A 25,398-nucleotide genomic window follows, 5' to 3' on the forward strand; every position below is an offset into this window, starting at 1 on the left:
AGCAAGCGGAGGTCGTAAAATTGTCGTAATATTTGTTAACTTTACTGCAGCAGTACAATGAACTACATGATATATATGAAGAAAATCTGAGTTACTGTAAGTCTATTAAATAGTTAAAATAAGTAGTGCAAAAAATAGATATTAAATAAAAAGTAGCGAGGTAATGTTCATGGGTTCAATGTCCATTTAGAAATTGGATAGCAGAGGGGAAAAGCTGTTCCTTTATCACTGGGAGTGTGTACCTTCAGGCTCCTGTACCTACTTCCTGGCGGTAATAGTGTGACGAGAGCACATCTTGGGTGGTGGGGTGCACCATCTTATGATGGGTGCAGTCTTTCTAAGGCACCGCTTCTTGAAGATGTCTTGGATACTGCAGAGGCTAGTACTCATGATGGAGCTGGCTAATTTTATAAGTTTCTGCATCAAACTTCGATCTTGTATAGCAACCCACCATGCATCACCCCCACTACTCCCCCCCCCCCCCCCCATACCAGATGGTTATGCAGCTAGTCAGAATGCTCTCCACAGTACATCTGTAGATTTTTTCGAGTGTTTCAGTTGACAAACCAAATCTCCTCAAACTCTTAATAAAATAGAGCCGCTGGCTTTCCTTTTTTTAGTCTGCATCAATATATTGCATCCAGGTTTGGCCTTTAGAGACACCAAGGAACTTGAAATTGCTCTCTTTCCACTTCTGTTCCCTCTGAGGATTGGTTTCTGCCCCTTCATTTTACCCTTCCTGAAGTCCACAATCAACTATGGTCTTGCTGACATTGAGTGTGAGGTTGTTGTGACACCACTCAACCAACTGGAATATCTCACTCCTGTATGCCTTTTTGTCACCATCTGAAATTCTGCCAACAAGGGTTGTATCGTCAGCAAATTTATAGCTGCTGCCTAGCCATGCATTCATGGGTATAGAGGGAGTAAAGCAGTGGCAAAACACACATCCTGTGTTGCACCAGTGTTGATTGTCAGAGAGGTGGAAATGTTATTTCCAGTCTGCACAGATTAGAAATTGAGGTTGAGCATCCAGTTGCAGAGGGAGGTACAGAGGCCCATGTTATGTAGCTTTTCGATCAGGATTGTAGGAATGATGGTGTTAAATGCTGAGCTAGTCTATATACAACATCCTGACATGGGTATTTGCATTGTCCAGGTAATTCAAGGCTGTGGAGAGAGCCACTGAGATCACGTCTGTTGTAGACCTATTTTGCAGGGATCAGCAAATTTAGTGGGTCCAGGTCCTTCCTGAGGTGTTTATTCTAGCCATGACCAACCTCACAAAGCATTTGCTACTGGGCGATAGTTGTTGATACAGCTCACGCTGCTCCTTTTGGGTACTGATATAATTGTTGCCCTTTTGAAGCAGGGAGATGATTGACTATGACCGCACTGAATGGTGGAGCAGTCTTGTAGGCTCAATTGACTAACTCCTGCTTCTATTTCCTAAGTAATAAACAACTTATCTTGCTATATGTTGAAACCCATACTTTTGTTTTGCAGAATGTATGGATTCCGACCTCATAGATGAGCTCATGTCTTCAGAAGGTGAGAATACTGTGTCTGAAACTTGGGGTGAGGGTGCAGTTGATCCCTTGGGAATGGAGATGAGTGGTACTGGTGGGCTGCTTTAATTGCACTTCTGTGGGAAGCACATCTTTCATTGTGGCTGTACGAATGTCTGCTGACATCGGGTCTGGCAGCAAGGATTCGACCCAGCAATTATTCATATACCCATCATTGTTGCTCTGTTTCCTTTGCAGTTTTCGCTCCTCTATTGAGGCTTTCTCCACCTCCTGGAGACCATGACTATTACTTTAACCTCGATGACAGTGAAGGCGTTTGCGACCTCTTTGATGTACCCATTCTGAACCTTTGACCTCTCTCTGGACTTGGTCACCTGGCAGCTGTGTATAAAACTTTTAAAGGAACGTCTTTTTAACAAAAAGGAAAAAAATGTACAAACAAAAGAAATGGCATCTTTTGCAATTCTACATGGATCTCCAAGAGCGCATGAACACTTGAAACGATAATGAAAAGGGCAAGTTGTCGATGAGTGTTGCTGGAATGTTTGTTTCTGTTTCTTTGCTTACCTTTGAAGAGAATGTTGGGGATTGTTCTTCAGCCCAGGGCCAAGTACAATCTAATTTTTGTTATATTTGTGGCTGGCAGCTCAGGTGCTGCTTCAGTTACCCAGGGAATGGACACGTGGGCTTGTGCGAGATACCGGTGTGGTTCCAGGTGCAAGATGCCATTCCAAGTCACCAACTCAGATGAATATGTTCACCATATTGTCAGGATTTGAGCCCTCCTTCCTCGACTCAGTGGATGGTGCTACTGACATTATTGGTCTCTTTCCATCGGCTTTGAACAAGTGACATCTTCAAGTGGAATTGTCCATTTCAAGTCAGTTATAAGGACGTCAGTTTTATATTAACGGGCTTGTTTCAAACCTCCAGATTTCAATATTTACTCTAAGTCAGGGTCATTACCTGAAAATTCGACACTGTCCAAAATTCTCCAAATTTTCCACTGCTTCTCTTTCTGTACCTGATGCATCTCTCCTCATGTGGTATGTGGTTGTTTTAGTTCACCAAACACACCATGCATGTATTAAACAAAACAAATCATGCTTGTCTTATCTGAGTGGGATCTGCAAATCTGGAATGGTCTGAATGAGGGAGGAGTGGGAAGCAATTCCAAAAGCTATGAGCATTGTCTTCCTGTATCCTGCTGTTTTAATTGACCCTCCAAGAAGGTTGTTGTTGTGTCTCAATTAGTCCAGAGAAAATTGCACTGCTCTCAGATGCAAAGGGCTCAAATTGTTAGTATCGGGGGTCGTTTTAACATTGTGGAGCTCTGTATTGGGCTGCTTCTTGGAAATCTGCCACTTGCCATAAGGACAATCCTTCTCGTGTGAGACGTTTTCAAAATGGATGTGTGCCTGTGGCAATTTTGTTTAATGTTCACTCACTCAAGGCATTTTGACCTGATGGATATCTCCTTTGATTGAGACACTTCTAGTTGGCTACCGAAGCTGCACAGAGTGGCCTTTTACAGCTAAACCCTCTCAAACTGATTTTTATTGCCGCCATCCAACTTCCACTTTACGGAGGGAGGAATATGGATTGTTGTCACTATCTTCTGCTATTGCTCATAAGGTTAAAACATCTCCTGTCAACCATCCAATAGGAAGATGGTTGACAGTTGTAGTTGGTGATGGAGGCTCCCGCTGTTTTACTGGCTTTTCCTACATCATGTCTAAAAGCCAAGTTTGCAGTTGCCAAAGTCCCAAGCTTGAATCTTTTATAGAAAAAAAGAAACGTTTTTAAATGTTAATCCATCAGTGCATTGAGGTTGCCTTGTTGCAGTCTCAGTTAGTGGTAATTCTTTGAGATTTGTATACACAGATCAGGAGCATTGCTTTTTATAAAAGTGGAGAGGGTGTGTGGGGGGAGAGTGGGTTAGCAGCCCAACTTTATGACACTTAAAGTAGCAATTTAATGCAGACACTGATCCTCTTATTTTTGCAGATGTAGGGAGGCATTTGGGGGTGGGGGTGAGGTTTAGAAATGGAGTTTGTTTGTGTCCCTAATCATGCATTGAGTAAATTGCACAGTTTGGCTGCATATCACTGCCCTGCCTTAATTTTGATGCAGATCCCAGTGGTGTGAATGGGATCATCTTCATTTTTTTTGCTAATAATGAGGGTTTAACTGAGAAGCAGATCAAGTTAGAATGTTATTGACCTGGCCTCTTAACACTGTTCTTCAAAATGCAGTCTTTGCCTCAAGGGAGGTAAGCTGTTGAAATCAGGTGTTAAATTTGAGTGTGTCTGTAAATAGAAATTGGTAGAAGGCTGGGTTATCTTCATTTTAGATTGAATGCATATTTACTACTCCATGAGACTCGAAAGAGGGACAGCACAGTGATGTTTCTTCATAACATCAACAGCCAGCTGCAGTCTCAGTGGACTTTGCACATTCTTTTAAGTGTGTGTTTTTACTTCATTGCTCCAGCCTCAACAGTGTGTTGGTGGGTTAATTGGTCGCTGTAAATTGCTCCTAGTGTGTAGGTGAGTGATAGATTATTGGGGGATGGGAATGCAGAGAGAATATTTTTTTAAATGGGATTGATATAGGGATTGTAAATGAATTGTAAGAGCTTGTTGGACAGTGTGGACTGGTCCAAAGAACCTGTTTCTTTGCTGCATTCATCTGCCATTCTATGTCAACAACTCCCATCTACCTTGATCCTTCAGTAGTCTCCAATTTTCCAACACTACCCATGAGCTGCTTGTGTCTGCAGACCCTCAGTGGTAATTTGGAAATGTTCCCCTTTCCTGTGCTGAAGAATTCCCTCCCAGCAGGGCTTGCATTGTGTCTGGGATTGCTCCTAATTCAACAGTACCATACACTGGTAGCCTAGTTGTCATTATTCATAGCAATCACAGAAAGCCTGTTAAAGGATTAGGAGTGGTGAGCGTGTTGGAAGGTGTTGACCATTGTAGTTAGTGATAGAGGCTCCTGCTGTTTTACTGACCTTTCCTAGCTGCTTCTCATTTTTTAGATGCAAACCTTTTTACAGCAATTCATGCCTTGTCTGTGCTGAATGACCAAACCCTTATTTTGTGATTGTTATCCCTGGTTTCAACCCTTTCAGAGGAAGAAACTTGTATCTGTCCTGCCTTTAATAATGTATGCCTCAGTGAGATCACTTCTCATTCATCTGAATACTAAAGAAATACAGACCCAATCTCCTTAGTCTTTCCTTGTACACCATGCCTCTTTTCCCAGGAATTTGTTCTGAGTCTTTTGCATTCCTCCTTTTGAAAGCACATTTTCTGTGGGAAGGGAGGCCAGATCTGTTTACTAGATTCCAGAAGTAATGGGAATTAAGATATGCAGGTCTTGTGATTAGTATATTGCTATTACTGCTTTGTTTTTTAAAAATCTAGTTCTTCCTGCTTGGACTTAATTTCAATGGTCTGTTTTAACATCATAGTCTGGCAAAATAACTATAAGGAAGCTGGACTGCTAGGAATCTGAATCAAATCAGTACAATAATGTGGTCCCTATTGCTCTCGGCACAGGTCCTTAATGTCTGCCTTTGCTCTGATGTTCAAATTCTTCTAGAGTAGGTAACATTGAAAAAAAGTCTTTTATGTGCACACCTAAATAATTGTTACTCTTGGTTGAGAAATGTTAAGCATACAAGCTACCTTCCCCATTTGTCCTATTTGCAGATCTTCCTGGGAAAGAAAATAAATAGGCTACAAACTCTTATTATTTGTTTTTAATATAATCAAATAATCCTACTTCCTTTGTTAGGTTGTCTAATGTCATTGTGGGGGAAATGGGGATTAATCAATGAGCAGCTGGATTTCATTTGTTAGAGAAATCTCTCTAAGTGAAGGTGACTTATTTGCAGGCATTTGTAATCTGATTGAAGCCTGCATTTCCTTGTATTGGAAATGGAGACTTCATTCCCATATGTCACAACCCCATCCCAAAGTTTAATGAAAAATACACTAGTAAACAATGTATGTGGATTTACCATATATTCAAAGATTAGATTGAATGTACAACAACAAATGACATATTCCTGAAAATAAGGGAGGAAGCCTCGCTTGTTTCCTTCATGGAGAAATAAAAGGACTTATTGCCTATTTTGTTCTCCTTCCCAATCCCTCCCCAAGAAACTATGTTGCTTGCTGCTCACATCACACACTTGAATCTACTGCCACACTCTGAGTTCACACAGACTTCCCACCTCTGCTAAAGGCTTCAGGATTATTTTAATGGTTGCTTCAGTTAGAGTTTAATGTACGGCATTGGATGCTATGTCGGGATGTAAGATAACACTTGTTTTTGGTTCTCAAATATAAAAATTATTTTTGTACTTTTTTTGTGTGAGGGTGAATATTTGAAAATCATAACATGCCAGTTTTGGACAAATTACACAACACCTTTTGTAAACTGAAATTCATCTCAACATAGCACTTTAGAGAAATCAGATGTTTATATTGTATCATACGACAACAGATGGTCATTCCATTGTAGGCTGGCTTTGCAAAGGAAGAATTTCTATATTTTCTTGTTTTAATAGTGTCTAAATTAGTTGAGGAAAGCAACTTCATGTTCAAAATATTACAACTTTATTGTCACGTTTGCAAACATTATGTTCCTCAGCTTCTGAATTGTAATTTTTTTACTCATATTTGTTTATAAAAAGATAGGTTAAACATTACATTTTGTACCAGACAGCACATGTGTATGTATCCTATACAGTATGTCTCCCATCACTGCTCTTGTTCTGTCCTGGTGTTAACTGCAGTAAATTTGGGATTGTATAGTACTTAATAAAACTTCTTTTTCCAGATGCAATGCTTGTCTATACTATGTAGCTGTTTATAAGCGGGAAATAACTTGCTTTGTTGGTACAAAGTGAAATCAGATTCTTAGAAGTGAAAATGTTAAATCTCAGTTAAGAAGTGGCAAGGGTAAAAAGATCCTGATTAGAGTTGTATACAGTTGTAGAGTTGTGTGAATACTAGCCAGGATGTGGGGTACAAAGTACAATGGAAGGTTTTTTTTTATAAAAAGCAGGTAAAAAGGGCAATTTTATGATGGTCATGGAGGATTTCAATCTACAGGTAGATTGGAGAAATTGGGTTGGTGTGGATCCCAAGAGAAGTAATTTGAATGGCTTTTTAGAGCAGCAGTTGTGCCCATTGGGGAAAAGGCAATTCTAGAATGAGTGTTGTGTACTGAACCAGCTTTGATTAGGGAACGCGACATTCTGCAGATGCTAGAAATCCAGATCAACACACACAAAATGCTGGAAGAACTAGTGTCAGGCAGCATCTATGGAAATGAATAAGCAATCAATGATTTCTGCTGAGACCCTTAATCAGGACTGATAAAGGAGCAGTTAGGCAGTATTCATAATATTGTAGAATTCACCCTGCAGTATGAGAAGCTAAAATAGGATGTATCAGTATTACAATGGAGTAAAGAGAACTACATAGGCATGAGAGAGGAGGTGGCCAAAGGTGATTGGAAAGGGATGACAACAGAGCAGCAATGGTTGGAGTTCCTCAGTAATTTGGAAGGTACAGGACTGATTCATGCCAAAGAAGCATTCTGAAGGGAGGATGAGGCAACTGGAGCTAACAAGGAAATTGCATAAAAGCAGAGGACACTTACTGTAGCAAAAATTAGTGGGAAGCTAGGGATTAGGAAAATTAAAAACCAACAGAAGGCAACTAAGAAGCAACAAGGGCTAGGGTTATAAAAGATGCTATATGGTAAGCTAGCCAATAATATAAAAGGACACCAAAAGGTATTTTTTTTCAGATACATAAATAGTGAAAGGCAAAAGTGGTTATTTGGACCCCTAGAAAACAACACTGGCAATCTAGCAATGGGGGACAGAACTGGCTGATGAACTCTTAAGTAGTTTGTGTCAATCTTCACTGTCACACCAACAGTATGCCAGAAAGTGTTGGGGCAGAAATGAGTGTAGTCACTCTTACTATGGAGAAGGTTCTGGGGAAGCTGAAAGGTCTGAAGGTAGATAACTTACCTGAACTAGATGGACTACACAGTGTTCTGAAAGGTAATTTGAAAAAAGGATTATAAGAGTATAATTTATAAGTTTTAATTTTCAAGAATCAATAGATTCTGGAATGGTTGGGGTTGGACTGGAAATTTTCTGGACCTTTAAGAAAGGAGGGAGGGAAAATACAGAAAATTATAGGTCAGTTAGCTTTTCAGTATTTGTCAAGATGTTAGTCCATTATTAAGGCTGAGGTTTTAGGGTACTTGGAGACACGTGATAAAGTAGGCTGATCAGCTGTTTTCTTAAGGGGAGATCTTGAAATTATGTGAGGAAATCACAGGCAGGATAGCCAAAGGAGAGTCTGGATGTTTCCTTGGATTCTGAGAAGAACTGACAAGATGCCACACATGAGGCTACTAAACAAGGTAAGAGCAGGAATTGCAGGAAAGATACTAGCATGAACAGAAGATTGGTTGATAGGAGACAAAGAGTTGGGATTAATAGGGTCTTTTTCTGTTTGGCTGTCAGTGTTGGGACTTTCTTGTCATGTTATATGTCAGTGATTGGGATGACAGGCTTAAAATCTTCGTGATGAAGTTTGTGGGCAATACAAAGAGGCATTTGGTTTAGATGATGCAGGGAGTCTGCAGAAGGATTTGGACAGATTAGAGGGAATGAGTAAAGAGTGGCGGATGGAATATAGTTTATGATCATGCACTTCGGTAGAAAGAATAAAGGCATAGAATATTTACTAAACTGGAAACAAATTCAGAAATTGGAGAAATAGAGATTTGGGAATCCTAGTGCAGCATTTTCCAAGGCCTCAGAATACAAGGATGTCACTTTAGAGCAGAGATGAATTCAATGCCACGGTCAGCTCAGAAGTCATTGGGTATATTTAAAGTGGAGATTGATAAGATTCTTTGTTAATGGTATCGGGCAAAGACAGGAAAATGGGGTTCAGAGGAATAATAAATCAGCTGTGATTGAATGGCAGAGCAGACTTGATGGGCTGAATGGTCTAATTCTGCTCCCATGTCTTAGAGCCTTATAGTCTTTTTTAATGTCCGGTTGTACATAATATTTATTACAAATGACTATAAATTGCACATTTAGGTGGAGATGTAAAAATTTTTACTCATGTATGTGAAGGATGCAAGTAATAAAGTCAATTCAAGCATGCTCGCAGAAAAAGAATCTCGCGGTTGTATGTGGTGACGTGTATGTACCTGATAATAAATTTTACTTTGAACTTTGAATTTGCAACATGCAACAAAACATTCAGTAACTATAAGAAAAATAAACTTTGAGCTTCAATTATGGATATGGAATAAAACGTGCATAAATCACAGCATTTATTTACAATATAAACAGGATTATAAAAAGTGGTTTGGTGTTTATGGGTAGTGGAGTGATTGAGGTAATAGAGAGGTGGATGATTAAGTATTTGTTTTAATCATCCTATTGTGCTTTCCAGAAGGGAGCTTTTGGAAAACAGTTTGCTAGAACACTTTTTTTCTACTAGTCTAAGGTTCCTAACCTAGGGTCCACGAACCCTTCCTTAATGGTATTGGTCCACAGCATAAAATAATGTTAGGAATCCTTCCAAGTCCCTGGTTTAATTTCCCAAATTTGACACTATATGATTCTTGTGTGATAGAGAATGGGGGAAGTTGAGATGCTAAATAATAATTGGAAGATATTGAATTGAATTTATTTCTTACATCTTTCACGTACATTAGTAAAAATCTTTGTTACATCTCTGTCTGATTGTGCATTAAGATACACAACAGAACAGATAATATAGCTTAGAAATACAATTGAGTCAGCGTGAATTAATCAATCTGATGGCCTGACAGAGGAATATAATTGATAGGATTTGTTTAATGCTTTTATAAAAAAAAATAGACTGATCATAAATTGATTGCTGCAAACGCTGTAATCTGGTGCAAAACAAAAACTGCAGGAGGAACTGTGGCGGCATAGAGTTGATGTTTCAGGTCAAGACCCTTCATCTGGAGATAGTTAGAAATGACCTGAATTTGTAGCAGAGTGAGTCATTGTGACTGCAGTTCCTAATCTGACCACAAGGTGGCGGTGATGAACTTGCTGCTCACTCATTCAATCAGCTGACTGCAGTGATTGGAGAGTAAAACAGTTAAACTCCAGACTTCGGTGCCCGGTTGTCATATTTTCTTGACTATTGAATGTTAGTCTTATACCTTATTGCACTTTAAATCAATTTTGTTATAATGCTGTGTAACACCTAAACAAGTACTCCAGTGAAACCCTCGAGCTGGGAGTGTGTGTGTGTGAACTCCAGGGTGAAGTGAGAGTCTAGGATAGTCACCTGTTAAGCCAGATCTGGATCTGCAATGGAAAAGAACAATGGAAATCTTCAGGTTTGAACAACTATTGGATCTTTTCTGGACATTGGGGGTGGGAATAAGAAATCGGCCCCAAGCTCCATAAAGACGGCATCATCTGTGCCTGAGGATGCTCACTCAGAGCAGTACTAGAATTTGTGTTCTGGCTTCCAGATTGAGTCTTCGATCTGCAAGATGATAAGATAAATAGATCGAGTGGATAGCCAGAGACTTTTTCTCAGGTTGGAAATAGCTAATTCCAAGAGGCATAATTTTAAGGTGATTGGAGTTAAGAATGGGTAGGATTCTGGATTTTTAACATCGTAGTGGGTGAGCGGAACATCCTGCTAGGGGTAGTGGTAGAGGCAGATAGGTTATGAGCATTTAAAAAAATACATGGAAGATAGAAAAATGGAGGGCTGTTTGCAGAAGGAAAGAATTGATCTCCTAAAAGTAGTTTAAAATGTCAGTACAACCTGACATTGGCCTGTGCTGTACTGTAACGTTCTATGTTAATGCAATATCTTCCCCACCCCCCCCCCCACCCCCAATCCACCTGACTACTCTGCATCCACTTTGAAGGCTCCTTTGTCCATGTTACACTTCTGCCTGTGGCTCATTGCATTGGGTGCCAGCAGAAGTCCGCTGTTTTCCCCCTAATTGCATAACTCTGAAATGTGCTGTGCCGTGGAATAGAAAAGGTAGACCTCGTCTTCAAGGCCATTTCTTGTTCCATGGCTGATCCAGGTTAGCAGATGCTTCCTGAAGAGAAAGTGATCAGTGTCCTCACAAGCCCTGTCTGATAGCAGTAGGTATGTGTGTGGCTGTCCCAGGAGGTCAGGCTCAAGGAGAAAGTGAAGCCTTCAGACCAGGTGCCTCCAGGAAACCTACTAACTGTGTCTCCAAGGTGCCAGCAATGAGGATGCCCAGAGGCGAGTGTTTGACATCGGGAAGGGCAAACACAGGAAAGCATAGTCGAATGCCACAATTCCAAAGGACACCTAACGATCATTGATTGCAAAGTGATTCGGAATAGCTGGAGAAGTTAGTAGAAGGGAAGGATTGGGTGGGGAGTCATTGGATTGTGGAGGAGGGCTAGTGTTGATAAATGGTGATCAGAGAGGGGTATGGGAACTTGTTTTTATTTAAGTTAGGGATAGTTCTGGAAACAAGGGAGTTAGGGACTGTGTGTATTGGAGGGAGGAAAGATGCTTGTTTTGCTGTTATTTTGTTGCTTGTTGTGTTCTGTGTTGTTCTGCTGAGCATGGTGGGAACATTACGTTGGTGTTGGAATGTGTAGCGACACTTGGCAGGCTGCCCCCAGCGCATCGTTGTATGGTTGGTTGTTAATACAAATGATACATTTCACTGCCTGTTTTTGGGTACATGTGATCAGTAAATGCAAATCTGAATCTGAGAATGGAGGCAGTGCAGAAGTGCCAGAGCAAAGAACTGCAATTGGTTTATTAATATCCTGTGTACCAAGATGCAGTGGAAAGCTTGTCCTGCACACTGTTCTCACAGATCAAATCATTACACCATGCATTGAAGCAGTAAAAGGTTAAATAATAACAATGCAAAGAATAAAATGTAACAGCTGCAGTGAAAGACATGTCAATGGTAAGAGGCAAGATCGTAACGAGGCGGGTTGTGAAGTTGAGTCCATCTTATCAATCTAGGGAATCATTCAAGAGTCTGATAACAATGGGGTAGGAGCTGCCCTTTAACCTAGCGGTACATGCTTTCCCAGTAGAAGTTTGCTAGAGTCTTAGGTGACATACCAAATCTACTCAAAGTCCTAATGAAAAATACTGAGGTAGTGTTCATGATTCATTGTCCACTCATAAATCTGATAGCAGAGCAGAAGAAGCTGTTCTTAAAATTGAATTTGTGTCTTTGTGCTCCTGCACCAGCACCTCGATAGTAGCAATGAGAAGAAGGCATGTTCTGGGTAGTGAGAGTCCTTAGTAATGGATGCAACATTTTTGAGGTATTTCCTTTTGAAAATGTGCCCATGAAGGAGCTGGTTGACTTTGTAATACTCTGCAGCTTCTCCTCTCCATACCTGACAACAATGTAACCAGTTCGAATGGTACATCTGTAGAAATTTGATAGAGTCTTGGTGACATATCAAATCTCCTCAAACTCCTAATGAAATAGAGCTGCTTGTGTGTCTTCTTTGTAATTACATCAATATGTTGAGCCCAGGATAGATCTTCTGAGATGCTGACACTGAGGAACTTGAAACTGCTCACTTTTGATCCTTCAATGAGGACTATCGTGTGTTCCTTTGACTTCCCCTTCCCACAATATTGTGCCCACCTTTTAATCTATCCTGTCTAGCCTGTCCTCATAATATCTGTGAATTAAATTTCCAAAGCTCACCGGCTGCATTTCCTTCAATTGCTCAGGTTTAAATAAAATTTGAACTTCAGCCTGGAATTATGAACACTTAAAATGTTTGGATTGGTTTGGAAGAAATGAATTTCAGTTCATGGGCACTGACAATGGGGAAAGAGGGAGATGCAATGCTGGAACATGATTTATTTCAGTCAAGCTGGAACCCAGTGCCACAGAGTACAGGCCCTTTAGCTCATGATACTCTGCCAAACTAAGCTATTAATGTCTCATTAAACTAATTCCTTCTACCTGCACATGGTCACTGCCCCTCCATTCTCTGAATATTCAATGTGTGTATGCAATGTGCCCTCAGCATCACCCCTATATACATCTAGGTACACATCACTGTCTAATAACAAAAAAAACTTGCCCAGCACATCATCTTTGACATTCCCACCCTCTCATCTCTAGTATTAGGCATTTCAACACTGCAAAACAGATATGACTGTCTACTCTATGCCTCTCATATATTATAATCTCTCTGGTCTCCACCAGCCTCCTGCACTCCAGAGAAAAGAACCCAAGTTTGTCCAGCCTCTTCTCATAGTACATCCAGGCAGCATCCTGGAAAGCCTCTTTCTGCATGCTCTCCAAGGCCTCAACGTCCTTTATGAAGACTCATAGAACCATTCATTTCAGGAAACAGGTTCTTCACCCCAACTGTCCCACACTGACTAAGGAGTCTATCCAAGCTAGGCCCATTTTCCTGCAATGGCCCAAATCCATTCAATCCTTTTTTAATCAATATACGTACCTGTCCAACTGTTACGCTCCCTGCTTCAAACACTTCCTCTGGCAGCTCGTTCCACATACCAGCAATCCTCTGTGTATTTTCCCTCTCACCTTGAACTTATTCTCTCCAGTTCTTGATTTCCTAAACCCTCGGAAAATACGGAGTGCATTTACCTTCTCTATGTCCCTCATGGTCTGTATGATTACCTCTCAGTCTCCAATGTTCCAGGGAAACATTCCAAATCCTCTTCCTATAATTCAGTCTCCCAAGTCCTTGGCAATATCCTTGTAAAATTTTCTGCACCAGTTCCAGCTGATTACTATTTTTCCTGTGGCAGGGTGATCAAAACTGAACATAATATTTCAAATGCAACCTCACCAGAGATTTATACAACTAAGACCGTAAGACAAAGGAGCAGAAGTCGGCCATTTGGCCCATCGACTCTGCTCCGCCATTTTATCATGAGCTGATCCATTCTTCCATTTAGTCCCACTCCCCTGCCTTCTCACCATAGCCTTTGATGCCCTAGCTACTCAGATACCTATCGATCTCTGCCTTAAATACACCCAATGACTTGGCCTCCACTGCTACCCGTGGCAACAAATTCCACAGATTCACCAACCTCTGGCTAAAAATATTTCTTCGCATCTCTGTTCTGAATGGGCTCCCTTCAATCCTTAAGCCATGCCCTCTCATACTAGACTCCCCCACCATGGGAAACAACTTTGCCACATCCACTCTGTCCATGCCTTTCAACATTCGAAATGTTTCTGAGGTCCCCCCTCATTCTTCTAAACTCCAAGGAGTACAGTCCAAAAGCAGTCAAACGTTCCTCATATGTTAACCCTCTCCAACATCAGTGCATCCTTTCTTAAATAAGGAGCCCAAAACTGCACACAGTTCTCCAAGTGAGGTCTTACCAGTGCCTTATAGAGCCTCAACATCACATCCCTGCTCCTATACTCTATTCCCCTAAAAATGAATGCCAACATTGCATTAGCCTTCTTCACCACCGACTGAACTTGGAGGTTAACCTTAAGGGTATCCTGCACGAGGACTCCCAAGTCCCATTGCATCTCGGAACTTTGAATTCTCGTCCCATTTAAATAATAGTCTGCCCGTTTATTTCTTCTACCAAAGTGCATGACCATATACTTTTGTACCATTGTATTTCATTTGACACTTCTTTGCTCATTCTCCCAGTCTATCCAAGTCTCTCTGCAGACTCTGTTTCTTCAGCACTACCGGCCCCTCCACTTACTTATCTTTGTATCATCAGCAAACTTAGCCACAAAGCCATTTATTCCATAATCCAAATCGTTGATATACAACGTAAAAAGAAGCAGTCCCAACACGGAACCCTGTGGAACACCACTGGTAACTGGCAGCCAATCAGAATAGGATCCCTTTATTCCCACTCTCTGTTTCCTGCCAATCAGCCAATGCTCTATCCACATATGTAACTTTCCCATAATTCCATGGGCTCTAATTTTGTTTAGCAGCCTCATGTGCAGCGCTTTGTCAAAGGCCTTCTGAAAATCCAAATACACAACATCCACTGCATCTCCCTTGTCTAGCCTACTTGTAGTTTCCTCAAAAAGTTGCAATAGGTTTGTCAGGCAGGATTTTCCTTTAAGGAAGCCCTGCTGAGTTCTGCCTATCTTGTCATATGCCTCCAGTTACTCCGTAACCTCATCCTTGACAATCGACTCCAACAACTTCCCAACCACCGATGTCAAGCTAACAGGTCCATAATTTCCTTTTTGCTTCCTTGCCCGCTTCTTAAATAGCAGAGTGACATTTGCAATCTTCCAGTCCTCCGGAACAATGCCAGAATCTATTGACTTTTGAAAGATCATTGCTAATGCCTCCACAATCTCCACAGCTACTTCCTTCAGAACACGAGGGTGCATTCCATCTGGTCCAGGTGATTTATCTACCCTTAGACTATTCAGCTTTGAGTACTTTTTCTGTCATAATTGTGACTGCGCACACTTCTCTTCCCTGACACCCTTGAGTGTCTGGTATACTGCTGATGTCTTCATCAGTGAAGACTGATGCAAAATACTTGTTCAGTTCCTCTGCCATCTCTTTATTTCCCATTACAATTTCTCCAGCATCATTTTCTATTGATCCTATATCTACTCTCACCTGTCTTTTACTCTTTATATACTTGAAAAAGCTTTTGGTATCCTCTTGAATATTATTTGCTAGCTTTCTTTCATAGTTCATCTTTTCCCTCCTAATGACTTTCTTAGTTTCCTTTTTGGATGCTTTTAAAGCCTTCCCAATTCTCTGTCTTCCCACTAATTTTTGCTTCCTTGTATGCTCTCTGTTTTTACTTTGGCTTTGACTTTTCTTGTCAGCCATGGTTGCATCCTTTTTCCATTTGAAAATTTATTGGAATTTATCTGTCTTGCACCTTCCTCACTTCTCGCATAAACTCCAGCCACTGTTGCTCTGCCGTCCTTCCCACTAGTGTCCCTTTCCAGTCAACCTTTGCCAGTTCCTCTCTCATGCCACTGTAATTTCCTTTACTCCACTGAAATAACGACACATCAGATTTCGGCTTCTCTTTCTCAAATTTCACAGTGAACTCAATCATGTTGTGATCACTGCTTCCTAAGGGTTCCTTCACTTCCATCTCTCTAATCACCTCTGGTTCATTACACAGTACCCAATCCAGTACAGCCAATCCCCTAGTGGGCTCAACAACAAGCTGTTCTAAAAAGCCATTTCATAGACATTCTACAAATTCTCTCTCTTGAGATCCAGTGCCGACCTAATTTTCCCAATCTACTCATGTTAAAATCCCATGCAGTTATCATAACACTGCCTTTCTGGCAAGCCTTTTCTACTTCCTGTTGTAATTTGTAGTCCACATCACTGCAGCTGTTAGGAGGCCTGTATATAACTGCCATCAGGGTCCTATTACCCCTGTGATTTCTTAGCTCAACCCATAAAGGCTCTGTACCTTCTGATCCTGTGTCACCTCTTTCTAACGATTTAATATTATTTCTTACCAATAAAGCCACGCCACCCCCTCTGCCTACCTGCCTATCCTTACGATACATCGTGTATCCTTGGATGTTCAGCTCCCAGAGACATGCATCCTTTAGCCACGTCTCAGTGAAGGCCACAATATCATATCTGCCAATCTTTAGATGTACGACAAGATCATCCACCTTATTCCTTATGCTGCGTGTATTTAAGTATAACACCTTAAGTCCTGTATTTGGTACTTTTTGCTTTGATTGCACTGCAACTCATCCCAATGGCTGCAAATTTGCTCCACCGCCTGCCTGTCCTCCCTGACATCTTTACTGCTCACTATCTTAGATTTATTCCTGTTTTCCCCCTCCTCTGCTCCATCATTCCGGTTCCCATCCCCCTGCCAAATTAGTTTAAACCCAGCTTTATTAAACCTTCACACACCAGGATATTGGTCCCCTTCAGGTTCAGGTGTAACCTGTCCTTTTTGAACAGGTCATACTTCCCCCAGAAGAGATTCCAATGATCCAAGAATATGAAGCTCTGTCCCCTACACCAGTCTCTCAGCCATGCATTCATCTGCCTGATCCTTCTATTCAAGACGTCAAGTCAAGTCAACTTTTATTGTCATTTCAACCATAACTGCTGGTACAGTGCATAATAAAAATGAGACAATGTTTTTCAGGACCATGGTGTTACATGACACAGTACAAAAAAACTAGACTGAACTACGTAATTTAAAAAAAAACACAGAGAAAGCTACACTAGACTACAGACTTACACTGGACTGCATAAGGTGCACAAAAACAGTGCAGGAATTACAATAAATAATAAACAGGACAGTAGGGCAAGGTGTCAGTCCGGGCTTCGGGTATTGAGGAGTCTGATAGCTTAGGGGGAAGAAACTGTAACATAGTCTGGTCATAAGAGCCTGAATGCTTCGGAGCCTTTTCCCAGACGGCAAGAGGGAGAAGAGATTGTATGAGGGGTGCATGGGGTCCTTCACAATGCTGTTTCCTTTGCAGATGCAGTGTGTAGTGTAAATGTCCGTGATGGCAGGAAGAGAGACCCCGATGATCTCCGCTGACCTCACTATCTGCTGCAGGGTCTTGCAATACGAGATGGTGCAATTTCCGAACCAGGCCGTGATGCAGTTGCTCAGGATGCTCTCAATACATCCTGTAGAATGTGATGAGGATGGGGGGTGGGAGATGGACTTTCCTCAGCCTTCGCAAAAAGTAAAGATACTGCTGGGCTTTCTTTGCTATGGAGCTGGTGTCGAGGGACCAGGTGAGATTCTCCGTCAGGTGAACACCAAGAAATTTGGTGCTCTTTATGATCTCTACCGAGGAGCCGTCAATGTTCAGCGGGGAGTGGTCACTCCGTGCCCTCCCGAAGTCAACAATGTTTTGTTCACATTAAGAGACAGGCTGTTGGCTCTGCACCAGTCCATTATTCTTGCCCTCGCTAGCACATGGCACAGGTAGCAGTCCTGAGATTACTACCCTGGAGGTCCTGCTTCTCAGCTTCCTTCCTAACTCCCAGAAATCTCTCTTCAGGACCTCCTCCCTTTTCCTATCTATGTCATTGGTCCCAACATGATCTCCAAACCTCAATGCCCTATATCCTGACTGACGGCCAGTATGCCAAAAGCTGCCTTTGCCACACTGTCTACCTGTGCCTCGGCTTTCAAGAGACACTCTACCTTCTCTAGCATTCTACTGTTCACTGTGAAAGTCTTGTCTATTTTCAAAATTACCTTTTCAAAATTGCTCTTACCTGAATTAAACTCCATTTGCCATTCCTCAGCCCACTTCCCCAGCTGATCAAGGTCTCCCTTCCTATAATGGGGTGACCAGAAATGAATTCAATACTCCAGATGTGGCCTAACCAGAGTTTTATAAAGATACAACATAACCTCCTGATTCTTGAATTCAAAGCCTTATCAACTGGTTACTGAGTAACAGGTAAAGTATGTGATTGGATGGTGGTGTTCTGCTGAGGGCAAATTGAGAAAGTTAAGGGTAAAAAAAAGACAAGGTGACCTTCTCCACATTTCACCTGAGTGCCAGCTTTTAGATTTTGTGCTCCAGTGTCAGTATTGTGACTGCAAACCATGACTTGCTGAGTCAGGGATGGGAACCCAAGTATCTGTGCCTACCACAAGCCACTGATTAGCAGTCCAGACATCCCCCTCTGGCTAATATGAAGTCCTCAACCACAAAAATGTGATTCTTTCTTTAGAAGTTTTCTTTAAAACTCCAGTGAGTAATTGCAGCATAATTAAAAAAGAATCTGGTGCAATATGTATGGCAAATTTTAACATTAAGGTCAGAATTAAACTCATTTCCACTACCAGCTGGCTGGGTACAATCGATAGTCAATCATGATTTTTTTTTGACATAATTGACAAATTAATCCAACTGTCCAGAATCTGGAAGTTGAGTCCTGATAGTCAGAATCCCAAGGCTGCAAATTCACTGGGGGAGTCGAAGTTTAAAGTTTGTAATTTGGCGAGAAAACTGGAGGCCAGAGATGGCTTGACCTGGTGTAGGGGACAGTGTTTGTGTATGGGGTGTGTGGGTGGTAGAGAAACAGGGCTTGCTTTTCTGCTGTTGTTTTGTGTTCTGCTGAGTGTGGTGGGCATGCGACATTGGGGCCTGAATGTGTGGCAACACTTTTGAGCTACCTCCAGCACATGGTTAAGTAGTGTTGGCTACTAAAGCATTTCACTGTGTGATTCAATGTTCACGTGACAAAGAAATGAACCTGAATCTGAGCTTCCAGAGGTGAAAACTCACGTCTGACCACTGCTCCCTGGCCTTTAGCATTATCATGGAAAAGGATAGAATCAGAGAGGACAGAAAAATTTTTAATTGGTGAAGGGCAAATTATGAGGCTAAAAGACTAGAACTTGCAGGTGTGAATTGGGATGATGTTTTTGCAGGGAAATGTACTATGGACATGTGGTTGATGTTTAGGGACCTCTTGCAGGATGTTAGGGATAAATTTGTTCTGTTGAGGAAGATAAAAATTAGTAGGGTGAAGGAACCATGGTGACAAGTGAGGTGGAAAATCTGGTCAGGTGGAAGAAGGCAGCATACATGAGGTTTAGGAAGGAAGGATCAGAGGGGCTATTGAGGAATATAGGGTAACAAGGAAGGAGCTTAAGAAGGGGGCATGAGAAGGCCTTGGCGAGTAGGGCGAGTAAGGAAAACCCCAAGGCATTCTTCAATTACGTGAAGAACAAAAGGATGACAGGAGTGATGGTAGGACAGATTAGAGATAAAGGTGGGAAGATGTACCTGGAGGCTGTGGAAGTGAGCGAGGTCCTCAATGAATACTTCCCTTCGGTATTCACCAATGAGAGGGAACTTGATGACGATGAAGGCAATATGAGTGAGGCTGAAGTTCTGGCGCATGTTGATATTAAGGGAGAAGAGGTGTTGGAGTTGTTAAAATACATTAGGATGGATAAGTCCCCGGGGCCTGACGGAATATTCCCCAGGCTGCTCCACCAGGTGAGGGAAGAGATTGCTGAGCCTCTGGGTAGGATCTTTATGTCCTCGTTGTTCACGGAAATGGTACCAGAGGATTGGAGGGAGGCTAATGTTGTCCCCTTGTTCAGAAAAGGTAATAGGGATAGTCCGGGTAATTATAGACCAGTGAACCTTATGTCTGTGGTGGGAAAGCTGTTGGAAAAGATTCTTAGAGATAGGATCTACGGTCATTTAGAGAATCATGGTCTGATCAGTGACAGTCATCGTGGCTTTGTGAAAGGCAGATTGTGTCTAACAAGCCTGATAGGGTTCTTTGAGGAGGTGACCAGTCATATAGATGAGGGTAGTGCAGTGAATGTGATCTACATGGATTTTAGTAAGGCATTTGACAAGGTTCCACATGGTAGGCTTATTCGGAAAGTCAGAAGGTATGGGATCCAGGGAAGGTTGGCCAAGTGGATGCAGAAAGCAGCGGGTCGTGGTGGAGGGAGTACATTCATATTGGAGGGTTGTGACTAGTGGTGTCCCACAAGGATCGTTTCTTGGACCTCTACTTTTTGTGATTTTTATTAACGACCTGGATGTGGGAGTAGAAGGGTGGGTTGGCAAGTTTGCAGATGACCCAAAGGTTGGTGGTGTTGTGGATAGTGTAGAGGATTGTCAAAGATTGCAGAGAGACATTAATAGGATACAGAAGTGGCAGATGGAGTTCAACCCAGAGAAGTGTCTGGTGGTACACTTTGGAAGGACAAACTCCAAGGCAGTGTACAAAGTAAATGGCAGGATACTTGGTAGTGTGGAGGAGCAGAGGGATCTGGGGGGTACACGTCCACAGATCCCCGAAAATTGCATCACAGGTAGATAGGATAGTTATGAAAGCTAACACCCCATAAGCTTTCTTAAGTCAAGGGATAGAGTTTAAGAGTCATGAGGTAATGATGCAGCTCTATAAAGCTCTGGTTAGGCCACACTTGGAGTACTGTGTCCAGTTCTGGTCGCCTCACTATAGGAAGGATGTGGAAGCATTGGAAAGGGTACAGAGGAGATTTACCAGCATGCTGCCTGGTTTTGAGAGTACGGATTATGATCAGAGATTAAGGGAGCTTTAATCTTTGGAGAGAAGGAGGATGAGAGGAGACATGATAGAGATATACAAGATATTAAGAGGAATAGATAGAGTGGACAGCCAGGGCACCACTGCTCAATACAGGAGGACATGGCTTTAAGTTAAGGTAAGGGGTGGGAAGTTCAAGGGGGATATTAGAGGAAGGTTTTTTACTCAGAGAGTGGTTGGTGCGCAGAATGCACTTCCTGAGTCAGTGGTGGAGGCAGATACAGTAGTGAAGCTTAAGAGACTACTAGACAGGTATATGGAGGAATTTAAGGTGGGGAGTTATATGGGAGGCAGGGCTTAAGGGTTGGCACAACATTGTGGACCGAAGGGCCTGTACTGTGCTGTACTATTCTGTTCTTTGCTCTAAAACAGGCAGACTGAGGAGAAGATTAGTCACTTCACTTGTCAGGTGAACCCCTACCCCACCCCCCTTAAAGTAGTCATTGAAACATCTTGCATTTAAGGTACCAATATCGAAGCTGGAAAGGGCAAACATTATATATAACCATATAACAATTATAACATGGAAACAGGCCATCTCAGCCCTTCTAGTCCGTGCCAAACGCTTACTCACACCTAGTCCCACTGACCTGCACTTAGCCCATAACCCTCCATTCCTTTTCTGTCCGTATACTTTAAATGACAATATCAAACCTGCCTCTACCACTTCTACTGGAAACTCGTTCCACACAGCTACCACTCTGAGTAAAGAAGTTCCCCTCGAGTTACCCCTAAACTTTTGCCCCCTAACTCTCAACTCATATCCTCTTGTTTGAATCTTCCCTACTCTGAATGGAAAAAGCCTATCAACGTCAACTCTATCTATCTATTCCCCTCATAATTTTATGTACCTCTATCAAGTCTCCCCTCAACCTTCTACACTCCAGAATAAAGACCTAACTTGTTCAACCTTTCTCTAACTTAGGTGCTGAAACCCAGGTAACATTCTAGTAAATCTCCTCTGTACTCTCTCTATTTTGCTGATATCTTTCCCATAATTCAGTGACCAGAACTGTACACAATACTCCAAATTTGGCCTTACCAGTGCCTTCTACAATTTTAACATTACATCCCAACTCCTTTTCTTTCTTTTTACAATATTTTTATTCAGAAGAAAAAAAAAGATTTACAGAGTGCAACACATAGATACATCTCAACATAATTTGTGCACATTCATAAATTGTAATAAAATTGATCAAAATGTTATAGCATAACACATAAAGGTATACCACTCTGTAATCAAAAATTTAAAGATAGGTCATACATCATAAAAGAAATTTTTTTATATATTAAAAAAAGTCAACCCCTTACCAACTACCAAAGAAAAAAGCTGATGGCTGACAGTGGATAATTAGAAAACAAAACCATATTCACTTAAGAAGAGAAGATAAAAATATACATATAAGTCTGTGCACTGTTAAACTTTATAAATTGGAAAAGTAATTTAGGAAGGGTCCCAAAATATGATAAAAAGATTGTTTCGAATTTAAGACTGAGCAGCGGATCTTTTCTAAATTTAAATACGACGTAATATCACGTAGCCATTGAAGATGTGTAGGAGGGATAGACTCCTTCCATTTAAGCAAGATTGCTCTTCTTGCTAAAAGGGAGGTAAAAACTAAAACCTGTAGGTTAGAAATATTTAAAGTTATATCTTCATTTGCAATAACACCAAACAAGGCAGTAAGAGGATTTGGGTCAAATTGGACCCTAAAAAGTTGAGAGAAGGTATGAAATACTTCCCGCCAAAACTTTTCAATTGTAGGGTAAAACCAAAACATATGAATTAAAGAGGCATCAGCAGAGTTGCATTTATTACAAAGTGGAGAAACATTCGGGTAAAAACTGGAGAGCTTCTGTTTAGAAATGTAAGCTCTATGAACCACTTTAAATTGTAGAAGAGAATGATGAGCACAGAAAGATGATTTATTAACCTGTTTAAGAATTTTATTCTATCTATCATCAGAAATCTGACAATTTAGGTCATCCTCCCAAGCTTTTTTTATTTTATCTAAAAAGTTGTCTAGAATCAATCAACAAGTTACAGATACCGGTAATAGAACCATTAACAAAAGGTTTTAAATTTAAAAGATCGTCCAGTAAATTTTTATCAAGACCTATAGGAAAAACATCCCAACTCCTATACTCAATGCTCTGATCTTTAAAGGCCAGCATACCAAAAGCTTTCTTCACCACCCTATCCACGTGAGATTCCACCTTCAGGGAACTATGCACCATTATTCCTAGATCACTCTGTTCCACTGCATTCTTCAATGCCCTACCATTTACTAAGTATGTCCTATTTTGATTATTCCTACCAAAATGTAGCACCTCACACTTATCAGCATTAAGCTCCATCTGCCATCTTTCAGCCCACTGTTCTAACTGGCCTAAATCTCTCTGCAAGATTTGAAAACCTCCTTCATTATCCACAACGCCACTTATCTTCGTATCATCTGCATTCTTATTAATCCAATTTACCACCCCATCATCCAGATCATTAATGTACATGACAAACAATATTGGACTGAGTACAGATCCCTGAGACACACCACTAGTCTTCGGCCTCCAACCTGACAAACAGTTATCCACCACTACTCCCTGGCATCTCCCATCCAGCCACTGTTGAATCCATTTTACTACTTAAATATTAACACCGAAAGATTGAACCTTCCGTGCGGAACCTTGTCAAAGGCTTTACTGAAGTCCATATAGACAACATCCACTGCTTTACCCTCATCAACTTTCCTCGTAACCTCTTCAAAAAATTCAATTAGATTTGTCAAACATGACCTTCCACACACAAATCCATGTTGACTGTTCCTAATCAGACCCTGTCTATCCAGATAATTATATATACCATCTCTAAGAATACTTTCCATTAATTTACCCACCACTGACGTCAAACTTACAGGCCTATAATTGCTAGGTTTACTCTTAGAACCCTTTTTAAACAATGGAACAACATGAGCAATACACCAATCCTCTGGCACCGCCCCTGTTTCTAATGACATTTGAAATATTTCTGTCAGTGCCCCTGCTATTTCTACACTAACTTCCCGCAAGGTCCTAGGGAATATCTTGTCAGGACCTGGAGATTTATTCACTTTTATATTCCTTAAAAGCACCAGCACTTCCTCCTCTTTAATCATCTATAACTTCCCTACTTATTTCCCTTACCTTACACAATTCAATATCCTTCTCCTTCGTGAATACTAAAGAAAAGAAATCATTCAAAATCTCTCCCATCTCTCTTGGCTCAACACATAACTGTCCACTCTGATTCTCTAAGGGACCAATTTTATCCCTCACTATCCTTTTGCTATTAATATAACTGTAGACACCCTTTGGATTTATTTTCACCTTACTTGCCAAAGCAACCTCGTATCTTCTTTTAGCTTTTCTAGTTTCTTTCTTAAGATTCTTTTTGCATTCTTTATATTCCTCAAGCACCTCATTTACTCCACGCTGCCTATATTTATTGTAGATCTCTCTCTTTTTCCGAACCAAGTTTCCAATATCCTTTGAAAATCATGACTCTCTCAAACTTTTAACCTTTCCTTTCAACCTAACAGGAACATAAAGATTCTGTACCCTCAAGATTTCACCTTTAAATGACCTCCATTTCTCTATTACATCCTTCCCATAAAACAACTTGTTCCAATGCACTCCTTCTAAATCCTTTCATGTCTTCTCAAAGTTAGCCTTTCTCCAATCAAAATTCTCAACCCTGGGTCCAGTCCTATCTTTCTCCATAATTATATTGAAACTAATGGCATTGTGATCACTGGACCTGAAGTGCTCCCCAACACATACTTCTGTCACCTGACCTATCTCATTCCCTGACAGGAGTTCCAACACTGCCCCTTCTCTATCATCTTAAATCATAGCTCTGCATTTTCCACTCTTAATCTTGGCTCAGAAGTTAACCCTTTGCTGCAGCTCGTGGAGAAGGTTCCTCACAGCTCCAGTAAGCCAGGTTCAATCATGACCCCTGGTGTGTCTGTGCTGTCCGTATGAAGTCTGCGTGATCCAGAGTCATCTACATCCCAAAGACATACAGGTAAGTAGATAAAGTGGCCTCTAAAGTTGCCCCTGGTAGGAACTAGGGATGGGACCCAAAGGGATTATTAGGAATCAGGACTGCTCTGCAAACAAGATTAGATTGATGGGCCAAATTGTCCCTTAATTTGTAAGGATATTTGTAAATTTGGAGAACATTACAACAGAGTCCCTGTGGCCCACAATATTGTGCCAATCTTTTAACCTGCTCCGAGATCAATCTAATCCTTCCGTCCTTCATAGCCTTCTATTTTTCTGTCATCCATGTGCCTATCAAAGAGCATCTTAAGTGCCCTTAATTTATCTCCCTCCACCATCACCCTTGGCAGGATGTTCCACACACTCATTACTCAGTATAAAAAAGACATTTAGCTCTGACATCCTCGCTTATGCTCTCCTTAAATTGCCTTAAAATTATGTTCCTTTATATTAGCCATTCCTGCCCTGGTCATCCATGACCATCTTGTGCACCTCTATCAAATCACCTTCCATCCTCCTTCACTCCAAAGAGAAAAGCCCAAGCTCACTCAGCCTATCCTTAAAAGACATGCTCTCTAAATCCAGGTAGAATCCTACTAAATCTCCTCTGCACCCTCTCTAAAGCTTCCATGTCCTTTCTAAAATGAGGTGACCACAACGGAACACAATATTCCAAGTGTGGTCTAA

The 25,398-nt window shown here is 41.3% G+C and overlaps 1 protein-coding gene across 1 annotated transcript in view; it reads left to right on the top strand.

Moving 5' to 3' along the window:
- e2f4 (E2F transcription factor 4) overlaps positions 1-6,384 on the top strand; it is a 43,318-nt gene extending 36,934 nt beyond the window's left edge. The window contains exons 9-10 of the mRNA XM_059992525.1: positions 1,507-1,551; positions 1,767-6,384. Coding sequence (XP_059848508.1) covers positions 1,507-1,551; positions 1,767-1,882 — 161 coding nt within the window. The 3' untranslated portion in view covers positions 1,883-6,384. The remainder of the gene's footprint in view (positions 1-1,506; positions 1,552-1,766) is intronic.
- Positions 6,385-25,398: the final 19,014 nt, after the last annotated feature.

Source organism: Hypanus sabinus, chromosome 17 (genome assembly GCF_030144855.1).
Source record: "Hypanus sabinus isolate sHypSab1 chromosome 17, sHypSab1.hap1, whole genome shotgun sequence".
Taxonomy (NCBI): Eukaryota; Metazoa; Chordata; class Chondrichthyes; order Myliobatiformes; family Dasyatidae; genus Hypanus; species Hypanus sabinus.